This window comes from Sander vitreus, chromosome 8 (assembly GCF_031162955.1).
Source record: "Sander vitreus isolate 19-12246 chromosome 8, sanVit1, whole genome shotgun sequence".
Lineage (NCBI taxonomy): Eukaryota > Metazoa > Chordata > Actinopteri > Perciformes > Percidae > Sander > Sander vitreus.
In genome coordinates, this window is record NC_135862.1 from 30,835,233 (window position 1) to 30,858,429 (window position 23,197).

Below are 23,197 nucleotides of genomic sequence, written 5' to 3' on the forward strand. Positions count from 1 at the left end.
TTATCAGCTGATCCTGCTGGCTGTTGTTGATGCCTGAAGTTGCTGTTGTTTGGACACTGTGTTGCTCTTATCTGCTGCTGACATTGAAGACACATTAAACCCGACCAAGGGACAAGGTGGGCATTTACCGACTGACGAGCTTATGAGTTACGAGACAAGCGTCTCACAGTGAGGACTTTGAATTTGCGCACTAGCGGCAGAAGAGCTAGCTCCAAAGCTTGAACCTTTGGTGAAAGAAAGACAGCAAAAAAAAAAAACTGCCGACGGCTTGGCGTGCTGCCTTTGTTTATGTCGTGCTAGTCTGAACCGCGATATTAATTGTCTTTGTCTTGAATTTAGAATTTTTCTGCACATACGTTATTTATATTTGTACTTTATTGCCAGTACGCGGAGGGTCAGCTAGCTCGTCAGCTAACGTTAGCCCATAGCGCAAAAAAAAGCTTTGATGCTTTCGTAACCGCCCAGCAGTGTCAGATAACGATAGCTAACCGTGCGAATAGTCGTGCCTCTAGTTTTAAGTGCTTGTCACTGGATCAGGTGCTTTGTTGGTGTGTTGGAGACACAGGACAGCACTGTAACCGAACAAATCCATGTTAAATCGGAGCCTGCTGGAGATGTGTGTGTCAGTTTAACACGTCTGACTTATCTGTTTGTTTATTCCTGACTTCGAGCCAAGTGAACTCAGTTTTTTTTGTTTTTTTTCCTTCTTCTTATCCGTATCGATTTCAAACCACACAAACAAGTAATAGGTTAACTGACAGCTGGCCTGGTACGCTTTAGGTTGGCTGGCAGGTTGCGTAATTTGTGTGCAAGCTGGGGGAACTTGTTAAACTGTTATTTAAAACGTATGTATCTCTGTAAGCATTAGGTGTTCAGCCACAGGTGGCTCTGTGGATGTCATTTTGACTATTCAACACATTTTAATCACATATGACGTGAGAAAGCGGCGACCTTTCACTGTAACCCATAGACTGAGTAGCTGTTTGATGCTCACACTCAGAGAAACAAGTAGATAGAGTTATGAATTAAAGTAGCCATCTGAAAGTATAGTGAGACTGTGCTGTGATCAGGGAAAGACAGGCGAAGAGAAAGGGTCCCTCAGAGGGTCCCATTGTGTGTTGAGGTGAGCTGAGCTGAGCTGCCCCCCCGCCCCCCCCACTACTTGCCAATGCTGGATCTGGAGGTGGTGCCTGAGAGATCACTAGGAAATGAGCAATGGGAATTCGCCTTGGGTGAGTTTTATAACAACTTTTTCAATTTATAAGAAGAACATAACACAGACAGACAAAATAGACTAAAAGCTATTCATAACTGTTTAAAGCCACACTGATTGAACATTGCTAACTGTTTGTGGCTAAGGCTCCATAAGAAATACTGCGGCTTCTCTTCATTTGTGTGTGTGTGTTTGCATATCTTTGTTAACAGGGATGCCATTGGCCCAGGCCATCTCTATTCTGCAGAAACACTGCCGCATTATTAAAAATGTCCAGGTGCTATACAGTGAACAGGTGAGATCGCCAAATGTCTGTCTTTATTATACACACACACATTTCTGTATTTGGTTCTGTAAGTGTCTGCCAAACATATGTTTGAGATAATTCAGAAATAGGGTTGAAAGGTTTATTTCCTAAGTGTCCTGCTATTATCTTGGTCACAATTCTTTAAACACATCAAAGGATCTAAAAAAAAAGGAAGATGTTTTGATACATGTCCATGTAAAAAATTCACAAAGGCCGATTAAACATCAGCCTCAAAAATCCAAGATCAGGCCACATTTAAATATATGTCATTTCCCCAGGTTCAATAGCTATAGTCAGTCAGAGAGGTTGTTTTTACAACACCATGAATTTTAGATTCATGATTTGTTCAAGAGCAACTGGAAGCAGTTCATGTTAAGGCCCGGACACACCGAGCCGATAATCGGCCGTTGGACAGTCTGGCGAGGTCGGTGACTCGAGTCTGTTCAGTGTGTTCCGTGCCGTCGTCCGTCCGAGGGGCCGTCGTCCTTCATTTTGGCCGATTTGACATGTGTAATCGGCGGGGCGGGCACTGCCGGCAGTCGGACTCAAATGACCCATCTGATTGGTGGAGTGCTAACCTGGAAACGGGGAGCGGAATGAGTGTGACTAGAGTCTCTCAAAATCTGACGGAAATCTTTTAAACTGACCATTTTTGATCTGAAATGAAGACAGATTCAGCAACTGCACGGTCTATTTCTCGCTTCAAATGTTTTCAGAAACACGTTTCGGTGAACTATTTTAGTCCAATATGAGATCGTATTCTGATGACAGTCTGTCTTTGAATTTCCGGAGAAACCAGACCCACGTGACACGTTCGTCCAATCAGCTGCCGTTTTTCATTTTTTGTGCGACAATACAGATTAGCGCCGCCTGCTGTTATGGAGACGTATTACGTCTCGTCGCTTTGGTGTGTTCCGAGGCACTTTTTTGACCAATTTGGAGAGACTGATCAGCCCGACATTTAGCCGTCGGCTCTGTGTCTCTGGGCCTTTTAACATGAATGACACCAAATATAAAAACACACGTTCATCTACATGGAACGTGCCGTTTTGTGTCCCGTTTCACATCTTGCCGTGTGCCTTGTGTTCCTTAAATTAAGTTGAACAACCGCTCCTTTTGATTGTTTGCATATCTGCATATCTGTTCATGGTGCCTCTCTTTTGATAAATGAGTTTGTTTATCTCCCGTCCAGACGCCACTCAGCCATGACCTCATACTGAACTTGACTCAGGATGGGATTAAACTGCTGTTTGATGCCACAAGTCAGAGACTCAAGGTGACAATGGTTGATTTAAGGAGACTTAAAGAGACTGCCTCTCAATAAGCTAGGGGGTCTAAATACGACATTTATTTATCAGTTAATATTAGACAGGAATTTTAACAGTGATTGAATTGAACTTGGAGTTGCACTTCAGATATTCAGGAGAGAGGGCTGTGAGTAATATTTCTCCAGCTGTTAGCAGCAGCAGCAACATTTCCCCCTATTTCTAGATAGCTGGCAAAGATATTAGACTCCAGACCTGACTTTGTTATAGGACATTTAACTAACTATTTTTTTTGTACCCATTGTCTCCTGACTTATTTCATCTTTCTGAGTGACAGGTGATTGAAGTGTATGACCTGAGCAAAGTCAAGTTGAAATACTGGTGAGTAGATGTACTGTAATAATGCCAAAATGAAGTCTAAAGGGTTTAGAAACTTATTATTATTATTATTATTATTAACGTGTTAGTATTGATGCAGCGAGGATAAAACCATCTCAGTCTAAGGCTGTGCAATTAATTGAAATCTTAATCGCGATCACAATTTCGGCTCCTAATGATCACTATAATGTGTTTTCATTGTTGATTTGTTTAACTTTCTCACTGTTAAGTTTAATAATTGCAACATCTGTTCAAAAGTCAATGAGATATTGTGTTAAATAATTGTATTTCAATATTAACCAAAATAATCGGGATTATGATTTTTTTTTCCCCCATGATCGAGCAGCCCTGTCTCAGACTCTCAGCTGTTATTGTTATACGGCCATTATCTGCAGGCACAGATCTATATGGTGGTTATTGTATGTATACACTGTCCATTTTATGTTGCCACAGAGACCGTTTTCAACTACAAGTCCTAGCTCCTCACAGATATACTGCAATTTAGATAAGATAATATATACTCTATTGTTCCCGAAGGGAAATTAGTTTTGGATTCTGTCCATTCCGCAGCTTTACAAAGACAACACAAAATACAGAAAATAAGCATCTCTCAACACATACTCTCATGCAACACAAAACATGCTTTCATATACATTAGACAGGTACCTATATAGTAAGCACATTAACTACTCCTTTCTTTGGCATTTTTTAATTGAACAACCCTGTCGGCTGCATTCTCCGCAATAAGTGTAGCACAGCCCTTGCACAATGAGATATTGCACAACTAACATATTGCCCCACCCCAATAACCTATGTATTGCACAAATGGCACAAATGACACAATGCACTGACATATTGCACAACCCAAATAGCCTACATATTGCACAAATTATACATTTCCACATAACCTATGCAGTACACAATGACATATTGAACAATCCAATAGCCCATGTATTGCACCACTAACATATTGCACAACCCCAATAACCTACTTATTGCACGATGACACTGTGCACAACCCAGCCAGCCTACATGTTAGTGTTGATAAGCGTAATGGACATAGGCACAAATGAATGTTTATATCGATATATAGAGAAAGACTTCACAGTAATGGAGTCTGTCTGCGTTAATGTGTTTTTTTTTTTTTTTTAAACTGTGTGTATGATTGTCCTCCAGTGGAGTCTATTTCACTTCCCTGGCATTAGCTCCTCAGCTAATGCAGTACATCCTGTATGAATGTTAAAAGCTGTACTAACACTGGCTGTTTGTGTGTGTAATGTGTTTCAGTGGAGTCCATTTCAACTCTCAGGCCATTGCCCCCACGATAGAGCAAATAGACCAGTCATTCGGAGCTACGCACCCTGGAGGTACTTTACAAAGCATAAACCCATTGAGGGTGTCGTCTCATTTGTCTCTTTTTGTGACATCTTTTCATCCTCATTCCTCTCCGTCCAGTTTACAATGCTGCCGAGCAGTTGTTCCATCTCAACTTTCGCGGCCTGTCCTTCTCCTTCCAACTGGACTCATGGAATGAAGCTCCAAAATACGAGGTGAGAATGAATTTGCTTTCCCGCCAGTTAAACAAAGGCTGAGGGGTTGTTTCCTTACATTCCGGGGGAATCGCGGCAGCAGCCACGTGATTGAAGTGATTAGCCTTTATATGGAAAAGTCTGAGGTCACGTTGCCTTGAGCACATCCCTGAGTCCCTGTCAGCTACAATCAACAATCAATCAATTTGTATTGCTCACATGACATCGTACCAAGTAAAATTCCAGTTAAATGTTATCCCATCAGCTCCTTCAACCTGTGCGTGATTCGTGAAGCAGAGTGTGGCCGTCAGATTATGGCACACCGGAAAAGAGTCACCCGAGTGGATGAATTGAAATACATGTTGTTATGTCGTGATAATAATGTGGGACTGAATGAGGAAACCAAGTGCATGTTGACAATGTGATTGTCTAGCTGCTTGTTTATTCTTGGGCACAAAATATCTTTTTTCTTGGATGTCAGTGATCCAAAGTGCATAGAGATGTGACACAGGATGGAAAACCTTTTGTGGCAGATTTTCTGAAACATTGAAAGTAACTGACAGATCTAAAAATGCACCAAGTACGAATTCCAGTGTTTATACTGTCAAAGACTTATTGCTGTGTTATGTAAGCAGTTAAGTTCGGACTGCAGTAGGGAGTTTAGGGACTTGGGACGGCTCAGGCAACATAAGTTTATAATTAAATTCTCCAAGAGAGACGCCGACACCCAGCAGCTTCCAGATTTTCAAGACAATATGACATAGGGCTGCGCAATTAACTACGTTTTTAATCACGATTACGATTTTGGCTCCTAACGATCACAAAAACGGAGTAATCAAGAAAAATGATTATTTCGCACATTAGGTTTTGCAGTTAAACTCTTATTTAGTCTTGTGTTCTGAATGAGAAAAAAAAAAAAACAAGTTCAACGGGAAAAGTATTTAAGGCTCTGACGCACCAAGCCGATTATCGTCCGTCGGACAGTCTGGCGAGGTCGGTGACTCGAGTCTGTTCGGTGTGTTCCGTGCCGACGTCAGTCGGAGGAAGAGCCGTCTGCATCCATTTTGGCCGATTTCACTTGTTGAATCGGCCGATGGGCAGTCGGACTCAATGACCAATCTGATTGGTGGAGTGCTAGCCCTTGACTAGCGAATCGGTGCACGAGAAAACCCGAGAGCTGACAACGCCAGTATCTTCTTATTACTAGCCATCGTATTTTCTTCCGTTCAGCGAGTAATGACGACAACGATCCTTCTTGACTACTAGCAACACTCTCTGATGAAAACAATGACTGACGACGGAATGCTCTGTGTTTACTAGGTCTAGAGAGATGTTCCGTCATTTCCGGTTAAAAAATCTTTTTGGGCGACAATGCAGATTAGCGCCGCCTGCTGTTATGGAGACGTATTACGTCTCGCGCACGCGCAGAACGTATGCTCAAGTCGCTTGAGTGTGTTCCGAGGCACTTTTTTGGGAGACGGGAGCCGACTGATCAGTCCGACTGCCTTTTCTGCCGACGGTCGGCCGTCGGGTCGGTGTGTCGGAGCCTTAAGGGAAATTTCACAGTTCAAAGTGTTCTCACTGTTCATTTGTTTAACTGTTTTACTGGGGGAAATGATCACTCATTTCCAAAAGTCAATGAGTGATCATGTTAAATAATCGTAGTTTCAGTATTGACCAAAGAAATCGTGATTATGATATTTTCTACAATCGAGCAGCCCTAATATGACCTCTCAATCTGCAGACTGCACGTTTTTTTTTTTTTTACATACTGTACATAAAGTGTTCAGGTTTTCGCCTTTTGTGGATTTGTTTTTGGATTGAGGTTTGTACAATTAGTCAGATGTTTTACTGTCTGCACTGCACAGCTGTGGATGTCTTGAGAGATACGTGTCATGAGCCAGCTGCTCCGCCGTCTGCTCCATGCTGCAGCTTGCCACTGTGAAAGCACACATCACATATTGATGTTTTTACTGCTCCCTCAGCTGACTTCATATCCCATTGACAAGGCTTTTTTTTTTTTGCAGTCTATCACATCTTTTTTTGGATGAGCCATTCTGCCGCTCCAACATATCTGTGATATCATAGTAACTAAACCTCCCAGTCCGCCCTGAGCTGCATGCTGAGCTGGTTTACAATGGTTGCGTTTGGTTTACTGAAAGAACAGCTTGTGCTTGCGTGTCATCTATAGTTGTGTGCCGATGCAAACGTGGTAGTTTCAGCTTCTAGTTAGAATATTTTGCATTTCTTTGTCCTTGCTCAGCACTCAGCTGTAATTTGTTTCCTGTTTTGTTATGAGCGTGTAAGAAGGTTTCTATTTTATTAAGGTCTGAACATATTTCTCCACCCCCCCCTTTCGTCTTTCCCACATTTGTTGTGATTTTTCTTTCCTATTAATCTACACAATAACACATACTGATCAAGAGGAAATTCCCACGGACTTCTGGAATTGTTTGTTCAATTAGTTTAATCTTTTGAATGGGGGTAATCTTTTGCTTTAATTCAATATCAGTGTCTTAGAGCTGGGCAATATATCAATATTATATCGATATGGTGATATGAGACTAGATATCGTCTTTAGATTTTGGATATGAAGTGTTATTTTTCCTGGTTTTAAAGGCTGCATTACTATAAAGTGATGTCATGTTCTGAACTTACCCGTAACCAGTAACTGTTCTATTATTTGCCTTTACCCACTTAGTCATTATATCCACATTACTGATGATTATTTATCAAAAATCTCATTGTGTAAATATTTTGTGAAAGCACCAATAGTCAACACTACAATATCGTTGCGGTATCGATATCGAGGTATTTGGTCAAAAATATTGTGATATTTGATTTTTCTCCATATCGCCCAGCCCTAGGACTCATCAGCAGCTGTTTTGCATCTCTGGTGCTTGGTGGTGATGAATGCAAATTGGAAATGCACAAAGAATCAGCAGAGAAATGAAGCAACCTCTGCTGAGTCACCCTTCATTTTGATTGGTTACTTGATAGGGGTGGGGGGGGGGGGGAGTCGATACAGCATAGTATTTTCTGTGGCAATACTGTATCGATACACACAACGCCAAGTATTGATCTTATTTTTTATTTCATTTTGATTATTTTTTGGGGCTTTTTTTGGCCTTTTATTCAATAGGACAGCTGATGACAGGAAAGGGGATGCAGAGACTTTTAGACTTTATTGTACAGCAGGGGAAAAACACTGTACGTTACACAGCACGCTTACAGAAAAACAGAAGTACAAACGTAACAGAATGCACAGACAAATAGGCACTGATTTGTCTGCGTTATGATTTGTGGCGGGTCGGAGTCGAATCCCGGGCCGCTGCGGTAAGGACTGAGCATTAGTACACGGGGCGCACACTCAACCAGGTCAGCTACCAGGGCACCCCAAAGTATCTATCTTGTCCATTTAGATGGAGCAGTTGAGGGTTTTTATTTTCTTCTCCGTCTGTGTGCTCGACCCCTTTGGAGACATCATTTTAAAGTTGGAAAAAATCAAATAAATTGCAATATGTTTAAGATCGCAATAATAATGTATCGTGAAATAACAATTGTGATAATATCGTACATCGTGGGGCCGTTGGTGATTCCCGCCCTTAATATCGGACCTCTCTCAGATTAAAAGTTGTTACTTAACAGAGGTCCAAACTGGATTAAAATGTATCAGTGGAATCATTGTGTTTGAGTTTTTACCTCTGGAATGTGGGTATTAGGGTCAGTGTGTTATGAGGCGTTTTACTGCACAATGCTTCATCACACATGATCACATCTTTCTCTACTTGGTAACAATTTATTCTTGTGAAACGTCTTATTTGTTGTTATTGTGCACACACAAACCCAGTATATAACAGTCCCGTATTACTCCCAGTTGTTTTGCCTTGGCAGCCTAACTTTGCCATGGGTTTGGCCTCCCTGCAGATTCCACACGGGGCCATGGTCAAGAGGATGCACATCTACACCGGCAACAACCTGCAAGAAACAAGGTAACAAACACACACACATTCAGATCAACAAACTAGACAAAACTCAGAGAGCACATACCTCTACCAACGGGTGCACACAATGCTCAAAGTTTATTATTCTTATAATAGAAAATCTTCGGAGGAGGTTAAAGCTATAGGGCCCTAGCTTGCACCCAGCGCAATTGACTTTGTACACCGATGCATGTATCATTCCTATTTTGCACCCGACGCACAGCGGACTTTTCCCTCCACAGACTCGCGTCGGTAAATTAGGGAATGAACTTGCGCTCCCGGAGGCGGTTCAGCAAAAAGAGGAGCCGCGTTCCGGCGCAAACATTTCCTAGTGCTATTTTGCAGTTTCAGAAAACAATTCCGGCACAGACCAGGAAAAACCTAGTCTAAAGTCAGTGGCGCGTTATTCAGAAGCTATTTTAAGGGCACATGCTTGGCTGTAATGTAGAGTGTGCACACCGCGCTAACACTTTGTTTCTCTCATCTCACGGACCCAGCAGTTCCCATTTTTGCAAACCATACATAAATACAAGGAAAAATATGACCATGTTTTACACAACATTTCCATGAATCATGGATGTGTTGATGACATAAATGAGGAAATATTAGAGGACTTAAGGAGATGTGATGTTGAACTGCATGTGCCGATGCCACTTAACCCAAATGCCCCAGCAGCAGCACGGGAGAGGAGAGACAGAAGAGCTGCATCGTCTATAGTGAGGTCATCTCGGTCTAATGTTAGACTACGTTGCAAAAATATCGCCATGCATTCATAACCTCGTGATTCAGTGAGAGTGAGCCCAAAACATCGGAAAGTATGTTTTTGTGACATTTCTTTATTTACATTTTGTCAAAAAGAAAAATCAATAGTAAACGTCTGTCTCCTCGACTGTGAACCGCCCCTGGCGTGCGCCCATGGATGTATTAAGAGCGTGCGCCTAGCAAATCCGCCATTATAATAGCAATCCGCCATGGAACAAGCGCGCCTGCTTTTAAAGGGAATGTGAGATAATGCTCTGATTGGTTTATTGCACGTTACGCCCAAACCACAGCTATGAGTAATGTAGCTACTTCAGACCAACCCATTTTAGATTTGCGCCGAGATCCGCCCACAAAGCTACTTGCGTTTGGCGTTTAATACTTGCGTTTCAGATCATTAAAATGGGGCCCATAGTGTGTAGTGTCTGTCTCCCCCATGAGGAATTGTAAGTAATGACAACTAAACGGCGCATCCACAAGCCTTCTGTGATCGCGCGCCACCACCACCCCTCCTTCACGCAGGTGCTTGTAACCCAGGAGGACACGGAGGATTACAAAAACATGATGGACTCTTCAGAAGAGGTAATAAGTTTCGCTCGATTTTCTGCGCGCGAAACGCCGGACAACACCGTTTTGCAAACATGGCCATACTGAGAAATACAGAGAGAGTCGCGTGGAGCCGATAGTCTTAACTAGCTTTGTAGCAACTCATTTGGCAATGGCTTGAATGTAACGGACGTTCATTAATATGAAAAAGTTACGCACTAAAGCTTTAACCTCCATCTCAATCTGCATCAAACCACTCGGAGTGAAAATACAGCAAAGGTTTCCAAACTAACCAAAAACAAACTGAAATCTGTTGACCAAAAACCAAACTGTTTTGTCTGCATGGGAGCAAACTAGGCTCACAAACATATTTTGTGAAAAGAAGCAGATAGTCATTGATTAATGGCTGTGTGATAGCACAACACAAAAACATACAAATACACAAACACACTGTTCTCTCTGTCCTCAGAGCTCCGGCGATGCCGTTGGCTTGTTTCCTTGGTAACATCTTTGCAGAGTGTGTGGATGTCCTGAGAGATCGGGCAGGGCCTCTGGGGCTCAAACTCCGCCTTCTCACTGCAGGTAACATATGTCTCAATGACTGCAGCTAAGATTTGTGATTTATAATCATCGTGTTTTCCTCACAAATCCTCATATCTACATTGTGATTCACAGTTTTCTTTCTCTTGCCTCCAGACTTCCCTTGACATTTCTACTGCAGTCTGTCACACTGCTGCAAAGTTGGAGCGAAACCGAAAATCAAATGTTTTTAAATTGGCAGTGAACACAATGTAGACATTTATTGTTAAAATATCAGCCATAAAGACCACACTAAATGTGTCTGTCTCCACTGCAGAATAATCCTAAACTATTTAACTGTTTGGTGTAACCGTAACATAGACAAACACAAATTTAGCTGCAGGTACGTGGCTGAACCATGTACAGTATATCTAGCTGTATGGTAAACATAAAAAAATAAATAAAAAATGCTTTTGTCCAACAGTCCACGCTCAGGGAGACAATCATTGTCACTGACATGCTGTTTGACAAATTTTAACTGGAGATTGAATTATTTCCTTTTTCTGTTCTACTGTAATGTGTGAGTGCAGGCTGCGGTCCGGGTGGGATGGCTGACGGTAAAGTGAGGTCCCTAGAAAGGAGCATCTACTTTGGAGATTCTTGTCAGGATGTACTGGGTGCTCTGGGTTCGCCACATAAAGTCTTCTACAAGTCTGAGGACAAGGTAGGAAAACTCTGTTCCTTTCAGTGTTCATGTTGTTGTTGTTGTTTGAATTACGTTGTATTATCTTCACTTTGCCCTGCTCGTCCTATCCTGATCAACATCCTGTCCTCTATCACTCCGACAGCTCAATACCCCCCCCGCCCCCACTCCCTTTGGATAGTGATAGTGTCTTTAAACCCACACTAATTGAGTATATTACCTACTAGAGGTGTCACGATTCTCCAAATCTTCGATTACATTTCCGATTCTAAGGTCACGGTTCGATTCTCGAATTTTACATTTATTTTTTTAAAGCACAGGTTGCTATGCCATTATTCGAATAATATTCAAAGCTTTAATGCTCAAATGCAGCCTGTTATTAATATGTACTTCACTACTCAAGCTTATGCATTGGCAATGCCACTGTAAGCATGTGGTTGTTGTTACATATTGTGTCCACTAGAGGGACTTCCAACATTAGCCTGGCCTTGAAGGGGACCTACGTCACGGCGCATTGCATTTCCGACATTAGAATTGTCAAAAAATGTAAGTAACAAACGTGTTAGCCACGATGCTAACGGCATTGATGACTAAGCCAAACGGTGCTGTCACTGCTGTCAAACGTTGTCACTCACTGGAAATCCGACTTCAGTGAAAAGAGGAGGGGGGTTCAAGTTCAAGTTCTGTCGATGGGTCTCCTGCATGCTGCAGTTTTGACTGGCTGTAGCTAAATTAGAGGAGATTAACTCGCAGCTCTTCAACACGTGTGTGTTTTTTTTCCTGCTTGACAATCCGACCAGACGTGACATGGGGGCGTGGCAGCATCGACGATTCCATTTTTTTATTCGAAGTTCGAGAAATCGTGACACCCTTATTACCTACTGCTGCCTTTTGCATGTTGAGTGTCAACCTTTTACTCACTCAAATGCGCTCAGTAGTCGATTTCCACCTTTTGAATGTGGGATCATAGGAAATCCTGATGTGCAGCGCTAACAGTGCTAACAACAGTGCTGACGGAGCTAGCAGTGTTGTAGGGCTGGATCCGAAAATTTGAATATTCGTTCGATGGGTAGGTATTCGATTTCCAATTTTGGGATTAAAATTTCTTTTTTTTTTTAAACGTGCATGCAGGCTGAAATTCACTGTGGTGTTTTGTCAGTATTAAGCTGCTTCCTAAATGTCAGCTAGCCGCTGGCTAATTTATGCAGCGCTATGTCGTCCATCTCAGCCAAGAGCGGAGAAATGTTGAGTTCAAGTAGGCAGTCTGATGTTTGTAGACGTCTGTTTGGTTACACTGCTGAGCATTTATTCACACACACTGCCATCTGTCGTCACTCGTCAGACAGTCCGGTAAAAGTGCAGTTCTTTCCATTAGTTTTGAATGCCTGCGGCAAAAAGTTAAGTTCGAATCAACTTTTGGAGAAAAGCAACCTGACGTCAACCTGCTGTGGACAATCATGTAACGTAAACCTGTTATCAGACGCGTCGTTCGCAGCGTGCAAGTCCCATAACGTTACTGTAAAAAATATATATATATATATAAAACACTATGAGGTTAAAAAAAAACAAATCTCATGCACTGAGCTGCTACGGTTACTTGTGTGACAACAGGTAACTGTGTCCTGCAATAACAGTCAATAGCAGTCGCTTCAACTCTTGCTTCGTCGCCTTTTATGTTCTCTCTTTTTCCAAAGCTGCCTTCAAGTGCGGTCGGAAATGTTGGTTTCCCCCGCCGCTGCCTCCGGAGCTTTGAATATTCGCTGTTGAAAAGCACCAAAGCCTCAAAGCTCAAAAAATGGTATTCAGTACAGCCCTACAGTGTTGATGGGGATTGGCTCACACGCCTATCGAACACCCTCCGGGGGGGAACCGGAAGGGGTGCAATACGCTTTTGCGATGTTGCCAGCGGTAAACGGCGTATGAGCACCTCTCTCCCGGGGCAGGAGCGCACTGGTGCAGAGCGGCGGCCATTAGCTAACAGTTAGCCAGTGCGACATGAGCACGAAGGGAGGGAGGGAGGGGAGAAACAGGGAGGTGTCAATACACGATGTGAGTCCCCTACACGATGTGAGTCGCACATGTGCAGAACGGCCGCCATTTTGACAACTAGCTATTGCAACACCACTTGGACAAACATAGTTGCCAACCGACACAATACGAAACGCGAAATATATATATTATTTTCCTATTATTTTTTATGGGCAGTTGGTATTTGTTTTAAAGTGCTCATATTATGCTCATTTTCAGGTTCATAATTGTATTTAGAGGTTATATCAGAATAAGTTTACATGGTTTAATTTTCAAAAAACACCATATTTTTGTCGTACTGCACATTGCTGCAGCTCCTCTTTTCACCTTGTGTGTTGAGCTCTCTGTTTTAGCTACAGAGTGAGGCATCACACTTCTGTTCCATCTTTGTTGGGAGTCGCACATGCGCAGTAGCTAGGTAAGGAAGGACTACTAGCCAGTCAGAAGCAGAGTATGAGGGCGTGCCGCGCTAGCAGCTAGGCGAGCATTATAACGTGTGTTACAAAGTGACGCACGTTTGTCTCTGAAGTAAAGGCTGGACTACAATAGAGCTGTTTGGAGCAGTTTGTGAATAGCAAATTTTCTGTTGGAGATGGTATGTCCCTTTGGGGTGCACAAAAACGTGCACAAAAAACATATATAACACAATAAAGGAAAAGGGAAAAAAACAAAAAGCATAATATGAGCACTTAAAGCCACTACAGAGCTCCGTGACGCTGGTTACAGAGCTCTGTCGTATCAGTGGCAGTTGGTAGTTGTGTTCAGCCACCAATAGGTGACTGTGAGCCCGGTACAGGCACCACCAGACAACAGTCCTTTCAGGGGCTGTGGGCTCAATGGTGTTTTAAGCCCCCAACGTCTCCTTCCAGGCAGCGCTGCAACTGTTGACTTTAAGGCACCTAACCCTAACCATAATCATTGCCTAATCCTAGTGCCGTCCAGGCAGCGCTGCCCGGAAGGAGACGTTTGGGGCTTAAAACACAGATAAACGGGCTGTGGCAGTTGAGTTTAGGCCAGTCATTCGGCCACGACAGTTAAGGTTAGGCACCGAAACGACGAGTAAAGATCATGGTTTGGATTAAAACACTCCCCGAGGAACAAACGCGCATTTCCTGGGTGAAAGTATTTAGTTTTCGCTCCTTGTCCCAAGTGGTGTTGCCGTAGCTAGCTGTGCCCTTCTGCACACGCGCGACTCACATCGTGTAGGACACTCGCATCGTGTCTTGACAGGAGGGCCAACAGTTTCTAAGGGAGGGACTCACATGCACTACCAGAGAAGCTCCGATCACAACACACACAGAGGGGGTGTGATGTCATTCCCTGCTCTGGACGCCATTGCTGCACTTTATATCTTCACAGCTGCTATTAGGCAACGATACACTCAACTCACAAATCGCTACGATTCATAATTTAAAGTCCCCAACATTCCTTTATTTGATATAAACTGTGCAAAACAACAAGATGTGTCCTCTGATCAAAAATGCAACTGAAATTGTATTGTATCTTTAAATCCCACACCAAAATAAGTAATAGAACAAAAAAGGCTCTTCAAATAAAATAACGTAGAAGACGTAGTAACGTCTGAAGTTACACAAGTCAAGCCAAAAGTAGATTTAACCCTAGGCCGTTTTTAAAAATGTATTCATTTTCCATCTCAACCGGTTGTGATCTTTTACATTTATATTGATTTTTAACCGATAAATGATGCATCGTTACATCCCTCGCTGCTACATTAATGTTCTGAATGTTGTATAGGTAATGACTGTGTAATCTGAAAGTGGTCGACAAACTGAAAGAGCATTATCACCCGACTCTACACTTCAGCAAAGTGTTTCAGTGTCTTTCAGGTCATTGTTCTGGTTTAATGATCACTAATGTACGTTTTGGTTCAATCGCACCACTTTCCTCAGACCCTTTTCCAGTTGCAACAGGCAGAAAAAGTCCGATAAACCCACTGTACATTACCTGCACAGCACCAAACGGCAGCAGACAGACAAAGTTATTAACAAGCTGGTTAAGGAAGTGCAACATTTATAACAGATAAAAAGCAGGATATTTGTTGTAATTATTCAGTTGCTGCCAGAAAAACCTGACTTCCTGCATGTCTCTCTCCCCCCTTTCTCACCTAGCTGTCCTGTCAAAAATTAAAGGCGGAAAAGCCCAAAAAAATAATCCTCTGTATCTGAACATGAAAATAATTCAATTGTAGCATTAATAGTGAAGATATACAGTACAGCATATGGTCAGTTGTCCTCTGTATCATTATGTGTTATTGTTGTTTATTTCAGATGAAGATCCACTCTCCATCTCCTCACAAGCAGGTTCCGTCCAAATGTAACGACTACTACTTCAACTACTTCACCCTCGGAGTGGTACGTCGACTCAGCCTAGGCTTGTTTGTGTGCCCAAGTTGCTATACTTTAGTGTTTGTGGTTTTTTTATGTACAGTTGTATTCATACAGTTACTTTTTTAGAGACTTAATTCACTTCAAATTAAGAGTTAGTCATACTTTGTTTTGAAGCTACCGACCAACTTGGGAAGTGTGGGTCAGATGTACTTTAGAATTACAGATACAATGTTGGACACTTGTTCATGTATATACTGATCTGGTGAGTTCTTGGAAGTGAAGTGTGTGAATGTAACAGCCAGTGGTGGAATGTTACTAAGTACATTTACTCAAGTACTGTACTTAAGTACAGATTTGAGGTACCTTTACTTTACTTGAGTCTTTTTTTTTTTCCTGCTACTTTCTACTTCTTCTCCGCTACATTTCAGAGAGAAATATTGTACTTTTTACTCCACTATATTCATCTGGCAGCTTTATTTACTAGTTACTTAAATTAAATTATTAATTAAATTAAGATTTTTTGCACATAAATCGCATGTAGTTTATAAAATACGATGTTTTATAATAAATGAAACTACCCAACAATATACAGGCTACAAGTCCAGCTGAAATGATTAGACACTTAGTTGATTGACAGAACTGGTTTGATCCTTTCCAGTTCCTTAAATGTGAGGAGTTTGCATTGAGTACTTTTTTTGCATTGAGTTCTGATGATACTTTTTTCAAAATCAGGACTTTTACTTGTAACAGAGTATTTTTTACAGTGTGGCATTAGTACTGTTACTTAAGCAAAGGATCTGAATACTTCTTCCACCACTAGTAACAGTAGTAAGTGTACCTCAGCCAAAGTAGGGTTCATGGAAGTATTTATTTATTTGGTAACACTTTACTTGAATGTATCTACATAAGAATGACATGACACTGTCATGAACACATGACACTGTCATGACACATGAACCCTAACCCTAACCATAACTTGTCATGACAAAAACCGAATGACCCTTACTAAAAGAAGCGTTATGTCATACACGTTTATGACTTGTTTATAATGTGTATGACACGTTCCTGACAGTGTCATGTCACGCTTATGTAGATACCTTCAAGTAAAGTGTGACCATTTATTTTTCTGCTTAATGTGAAGTCTGTTTTTTAGTCCTATTGCACTGAAATACCCTGTCAGTTGGGGATCAGATCCTCTGAACAACAAGCTTGAGCATCTGCTCAGCGGCCAGCTGGCAACACTGGCTGCTAATAATTAATGGCTGTGGGTGTGTACAGCGCCGCTGTTTGCAGCAAACAGGACTGTATTGAGCTGGTCTTGCCAAATATATGGCACACAAGCAATCTGTTTTTTTTCCTCCTATTTTTCAGGATATCCTGTTTGACTCTACAACTCACCTGGTTAAAAAGTTTGTCCTCCATACCAACTACCCCGGACATTACAACTTCAATATGTAAATATCTTGTTTCTGTGTCTTTCTTTCTGAATCTGTCGGATTCCTTTACCCAGTTTTCCTCCACCTTTCGGTCTTTCTCCATCATACTCCATGATAGTTGACATCACTGCATTAGTGTTGCAAATTTCCGGGAATATCCACCGTAGAAACTTTCCACGGGAATGACGACAATGTATGCGAATGAATGGGAAATAACGGGAATAAAATGGTAATATCAGGGTTATTTTCTCTTGTCTGCTGTATTTGCCATGTCATATGCAGATAGGAAGAAAAAAAAACTTTTACCATATCACGAGCAGACATAATTTATTTGCCAAATAAATGCATTCATTTGTCAAATACATAAAATGTCAAATGTGCCATGTGGTGAGGGGATTCGAGCAGACCATAATGTGGGCTGTGTGCCGAGTTAAGGTTTAAAGTGAACAACTCATTTATAATAGAAATGTTTTACATAGAATGAATTGGTATAGATGAATTACAACTCCTCAATTAACATGCTTAATCGAGCTCCATCCCACATGGTAACAGCAAGCTGGTTCACTGAAGTATAAAGATATAAAATATATTCGCTCGAGTTATATAACCAAAACTCGCATGCTTTGATGCAGTCCTTTTGGCTCAGACCTGGCAGTAGTGTGGGCTGCACATGTGATAGGAGAATGCACTGCTCATGCAGAGAGTCGTAATTTTACTGAATTCCTATTTAATGGGCTTCTGGCAAATAATCTGTACATGTGCTGCATCATCGATATGTAATTATCTACATCCTGTGCCGATATTGTGCCACTCAGTTAGCCCTTATTTCTCTATTGTTACCTCTTACACTGTAGCATTTCTGTCATTAGTTTAATTGCCTATGCTTTTCATTGTTTTCTCTCTCGTCACAGATATCATCGCTGTGACTTTAAGATTCCACTTGTCATTAAGAAAGGTGAGACGCTCCTTGGTCACAAATATCTTCAAAGAATGAACCCCGCGTGTCTCCGCGTGAATGGTATGATGTCGATTTTTATTCCGCCCCTCATCTAATGCCTTTGTGTTCCTGCACTCTAGATGGAGCTGATTCTCAAATGGAGGACTGCATCTTAACCACCAACAGCAAGGTCGGTTATAGACAGAATCTATAGAACTGTTAACGTTTTGCCAGAGGTCAGTGCTGTTGTTCTAAACTCACAAGTTGGCGCTATGGTAGGGCTGTAATGATCTGTCTTTACCAGTGAGTTCTGCTTTCTAATTTCGACTCTGTGCCGTCCGTTGTTTTCCGCTGGCATCACTACTTCTAAAACCTACTCTCCGTATCACTAGTAAACCCTTTTGTTTCATATCCAATTTTCCGTATTTTCTGTTCGAATAATGAGGTAAACGTATTTCAGAGAAATCCCCGTGAGCTAAAACGTTCAGATTTCCAAATGTTCTGAACGCTCCGTTTTAAACACTTTTTTCTACTCTCGGCACGGCATCACTGTGTTAACATTGTCGCATGTGGCTACGTGCTAACAGCAGTAAAAGATGTAATCTTGGCTGCCAATGTTGTTAAAGGTGCCCTGCCAGACGTATTTCATTACTTTGTGATAATGTCTGAAGTTCTACCATGGACTCTGTAACATTCTTTTGTGGAAAAAAATGCCTTGTTTACCTTGTTTCAAGCCATTCTAGCGTGGTATAGAAAGCCTGCAGGAAGACTCAGCTTGATTTGTGCCAATTCTCATTAATATTCAACAAGCTAAGCTGCTTGACTCTGATTGACTAACAGCTAGCCAATGAGACCCTGGCTATCAGCATCCTTTACCCAGCACAACTGGGCAAGCTCATGAATAGTAATGAGCTCAGGCAACACCACGTCAGACCGTCAGACCAGCTTCTGTAATTGGCCTGCTTTCTCCGCTCATTTATTTTCAGTGGCTAGAGCTGACAGAGGAGGTAGCAGTTCATTTTCACATTCACGACATAACACAAACACATATGGACCTAACGTATTTCAAAAAGTGAAAACGGTTTTGTGTGGCAGGGCACCTTTAAATTCTCCCCAATTCCGGGTCACATTACTCCTGAAACATTTCCAGTTATGTAGTATTTGGTTTAAAAGCCTTTATCTGCGATTGTTGACGGTAGAAAGTGCTGTTATATTCTATTCGTGTCCACTGCTAACTACAGTAACGTTAGCTGCGTGCTAACGTCAGATAGCTGTAATCCTAGCGGCCAATGTTGGTAATTTCTCCTCAATTTCAGGTCACATTACGGAGTTCCGCCAGATTTCACTCTTTTAGGCCGGATGTCCGTTACCTTGGGCTTTCTTTGTGTTGGCATTTCAAACTCTGGTCGATTTATAAGTACTATGGTTAACTGCTCCTCAGATCTCTGCAGGGTAAATCCAGACAGCTAGCTAGACTAGCTGTCCAATCTGAGTTTTCTGTTGCACGACTAAACAACCTTTGAACGTACACATTCCACCAAAACAAGTTCCTTCCCGAGGCTATTTTGCAGCTGCGCCGTTGCTCCGTACGCCACTTAGCGCCGCCCAAGACTATTGTGATTGGTTTAAAGAAATGCCAATAAACCAGAGCACGTTTCTCTCCCATCCCGGAATGCTGTGTGGACTAGCCAGACCCTCCTCCGCAACACTGTGGAGGAAGGTCTGGCAAAGCGAGACTACAAATGAGGCAACCTATTTTTGCAATGGCAGACATGGCTAAAATAATACTGGCAACAGGCTTGCTAGCAGGACGTTTTACATATACACAAATGTACAGCATCGCTGGCATTGGATGTGACCGTCGGACTTCTAGTTGTGGGTAGTCTTCATAGATGTATATACAGGTAGTCTTCCAGTTTTTTTTCAGGCTTCTGATTGGCCAACATCTTCTTCTTCTTTAAACGACTGGGGTTATCTCGCCCCCCGTTGGCTTGGCAGCATGACAGCGTTTCAGTTGTGTTTTTACATTTTTAATGTGGACGGAGCTTTTTTCTTAAAAGTGCACGTGTGGATGCAAAACATTTTTTTTATATTAGGAATGGACAAAAGAAAACACCTGTTTTAAAAAAAAACATTTACCTGTGGACCAGACCTAAGACATCTGTTTAATGCTGTAGCTACCGTTCTATTCTGATACTACAGAGCAAGTCATATAAGTAAAGTCTTGTGATATGACTTGTAGCCACTAAAAACATCCCAGAATTTGCCTCAATTTAGCTTGAAGAAAATTCTCATGGAGATAATGGTTTTAGTGAAAACAGGATACAGCATTTGATCTTCAGCAATGATGTGATGATCTACAATCTGTTTCTCCTTTACCACACAGTGGTCTATCTGAATACATTCCGTTGCCATTGGGAACAGCAGTACTATCACCCGGAAGCTAATACAACCAACAGTCTTGTTGTTGTTCCCCTAATCAACCTCTTTATACAGGTCTGGTAACTTTGTGATACAAGGCAGTGGATAAACAAGCCTTTTTATCTACTGCCACGGAAGTCGTCTCGTGAGTTGTCTGCTAACTTTGTTTTCCTCTGTCAGTGGGATCAGATTCAGGAAATGCTCGGTCACCCGATGGAAAAACCAGTCGTGCTCCACAGGTACATACACATGCTCTTGCATCTACACAGACAAAATGGATCCCATTTTAAATGTGTCCCACATACGTCTACGATCATTTGTTGGCACGTTTTAATATTGCTGTTGGTTTTACGGATCTTGCTGCAGGATTTTTTTTATAGCAAACGTTTATGCCCATTATCCAAATGAATGTCCTCTCTCTGACATTATCAGATGTTTGTGTTTGACAGGTCCTCGTCAGCCAATAACACCAACCCCTTCGGCTCTACCTTCTGCTTTGGACTGCAGAGGATGATCTTTGAGGTCAGAACACGTATCTCTGTAGCTTGTGTACAATATGCTTGAAACTAGTTAGCACAGCTATCTGTAACCACTCTCCAAAGTTACAGTCATGGCAGTGTTGACTTTTATTTTTTTCATTGGCAGCTTGTCAAAACTTGTTCCACTCATTAAATGGAAATTCTGCAGCTGACATTGGCATTTTGAGCAATGGTATTACAACAGGATATTACACAGGTACTGCGGAGAGCTAGCTTGCACCCCGCTGGTTATCCATAGCTAGCTAGCTAGCTATAGATAACCAGATAACCTCTCTATGGATAAACATATAGAGAAAGAGAGCGGGGCTGAGCAAAGCAATGCACCGCGTGCAGCTCTACAATTAGCTATGATTTTACACATTTAAAATAGTAAATAAATGTATATGGCGTCAACACAGAATCCACAGTATATTTTATGTATATAAAGCTACGCAGTGCATCAGAAGTACATTTGTGAACTTTTGGATTTGTTTTTACATTTATATACAACAATAACTATTATTTGTGTACATTGAAAACTGTTTTGTGGAGTCATTTATATATAAATCCTGAAATTCATTTGAATCCTTCTGTGTGCACTCGTTAATATTTCGACCGATCTGACTCATAATTCTCTATCTTATAAAGGGGACTTTGGCTGAGTTTGTCTCAGTTTGCATGAAACTGTATTTTTTTTAAAACAAGGCCTTGTGAACACAGTATTTCAGAATATTGTAACTCCTTATCTTTGTATATGATCCGGTCCATTCTAACACATCATTTGTTCCTCAGGTGATGCAGAATAACCACATAGCATCAGTGACCCTCTATGGTGCTCCACGGACCGCTAGCCAAGCCCGACCTGAATCCAGCAGTAGTTCCCACTGAACAAGTCACCAGAACCACATCTCATTTTGGCCTGTCCTGAATCTAGCAACTCTGCTGACTGAACCTCTAACCCAGAGCCAGATTCGTAACCAAGCAGACCTACCAAGTCAACAACAAAGTCATTCATACCCAGCGCAGATGCTACTCATCGAACCGAAACGCAACCAGAATAACCAAGTCCGACCTGGCATTTATCACCTTTTTTTCCTGGTGGGTGGTCCTAAGACTTACTCTTCTGATCGGACACACCCAGTCGGCACAGTCAACCCAACCCAGACCAGCTCAGGATCGAGTGACATGGTCGCAGTGCTGGACCACTGATGCTTTGAAATGAGACAAATTAAAACAACGTCTTGGTTGTGTGGGAATATCGCAGTGGGTGCTGCAAACTGACGTGGTGAAGAAATCTGTGCTCAACTAGAGCTCTCCTGTTTCCATCCAGTGACTGAATTTGCCCAGGACCACAAGAAGAAAAGTTTGTCCAGACTGTAGTTTGGATGCCATGGTTCCACCAGTAAGGTGTCGTGGCAGCCTGTATATGACAATAACCTCCGTTACATTTTGCGGTGAAATGATTCAGCATTTAATTATCATCGTGCTACAAATCTCTTACGGAAAACTGCAGTGGCCAAAGTCTTGAAAACAAACTCTTGCTCGACCCACTGAATAAACATCAAGCATCAAGCATCAACCACACTGCCAGCCCAACCGGTACCGCCTGTCTTCCTGCCGCGACTTCAGAACCAGGCCCGACTGGCTCAATGGAAAGCCGGACGCATCAACAACCGCAAGAACCAAACCCGCCCGTCCCAATCAAGAGCCATTAGAGCCAAACGCATCGGAAGCTGCAGAGGACTTGTAACAAAAACACAAGACCCGGGAGAATCCAGATTTTGTCGTACGATTGAAGAACCAAACGCCCTCAGGGTTTGGAGAGACGTGGCCCAAAAACACACCCCCGACGGCCGGGCGAGCCCGATGTGAAGCCTCTCAAAGCAGAACGACCCAAACGTGGTCAACATTATTGTCTCCCTCGTCCAGCTTCCTACTCACGATTCCACCCAACTTTTTTCAGTGATGCCCACAAACAACACACAGACACACACACACACACACACACACACACACTCAAGCACACAGCAGCAAACACCCTATTAACCCACAGCTGTTGTTATTCGCAGCTCTGGGCATTGGCGTGTCCGTCTCCTCGCTCGCACGCACACACGCACACACACACACGCATACACGCATCTGCATGTTATAGGCTGCTGTTTTTCAAATTGACATTTCAACAGACTTGAATTCAAACACACACACACAGCATTTCAGTTCCTACTCTACTATTCTCACGTGTATTTCTAATACATGAAAGCTGGTTTATATTTTTTAGCCTTTTTAAGCACAAAACAACATGGAGAC

General features: G+C 42.2%; 1 protein-coding gene across 2 annotated transcripts; it reads left to right on the top strand.

The window, feature by feature from the left end:
• Positions 1-22,653, top strand: phaf1 (phagosome assembly factor 1). 2 transcript variants are annotated; one of them, XM_078257801.1, is made up of 16 exons: positions 1-1,232; positions 1,426-1,508; positions 2,713-2,796; positions 3,123-3,166; positions 4,451-4,530; positions 4,619-4,713; positions 8,587-8,684; positions 10,450-10,562; positions 11,090-11,223; positions 15,519-15,602; positions 16,950-17,032; positions 17,926-17,969; positions 18,092-18,141; positions 20,553-20,611; positions 20,822-20,894; positions 21,683-22,653. In XM_078257801.1, the coding sequence occupies exons 1-16, from the start codon at positions 1,169-1,171 to the stop codon at positions 21,776-21,778; spliced, it is 1,284 nt and encodes a 427-aa protein (XP_078113927.1). In that variant the 5' UTR covers positions 1-1,168; the 3' UTR covers positions 21,779-22,653. The 2 variants fall into 2 exon arrangements, with proteins under 2 accessions (XP_078113927.1, XP_078113928.1); XM_078257802.1 differs by having other exon boundaries at positions 8,620-8,684.
• The last annotated feature ends 544 nt before the right edge of the window (positions 22,654-23,197 follow it).

Excerpts from the sequence above, each read along its gene's own strand:
- phaf1 (XM_078257801.1), top strand. The coding sequence starts at position 1,169 with ATGCTGGATCTGGAGGTGGTGCCTGAGAGATCACTAGGAAATGAGCAA. Across the intron at positions 8,685-10,449 it reads AACAACCTGCAAGAAACAAG|AGCTCCGGCGATGCCGTTGG; the intron begins GTAACAAACACA and ends CTCTGTCCTCAG. Across the intron at positions 20,612-20,821 it reads AAACCAGTCGTGCTCCACAG|GTCCTCGTCAGCCAATAACA; the intron begins GTACATACACAT and ends TGTGTTTGACAG.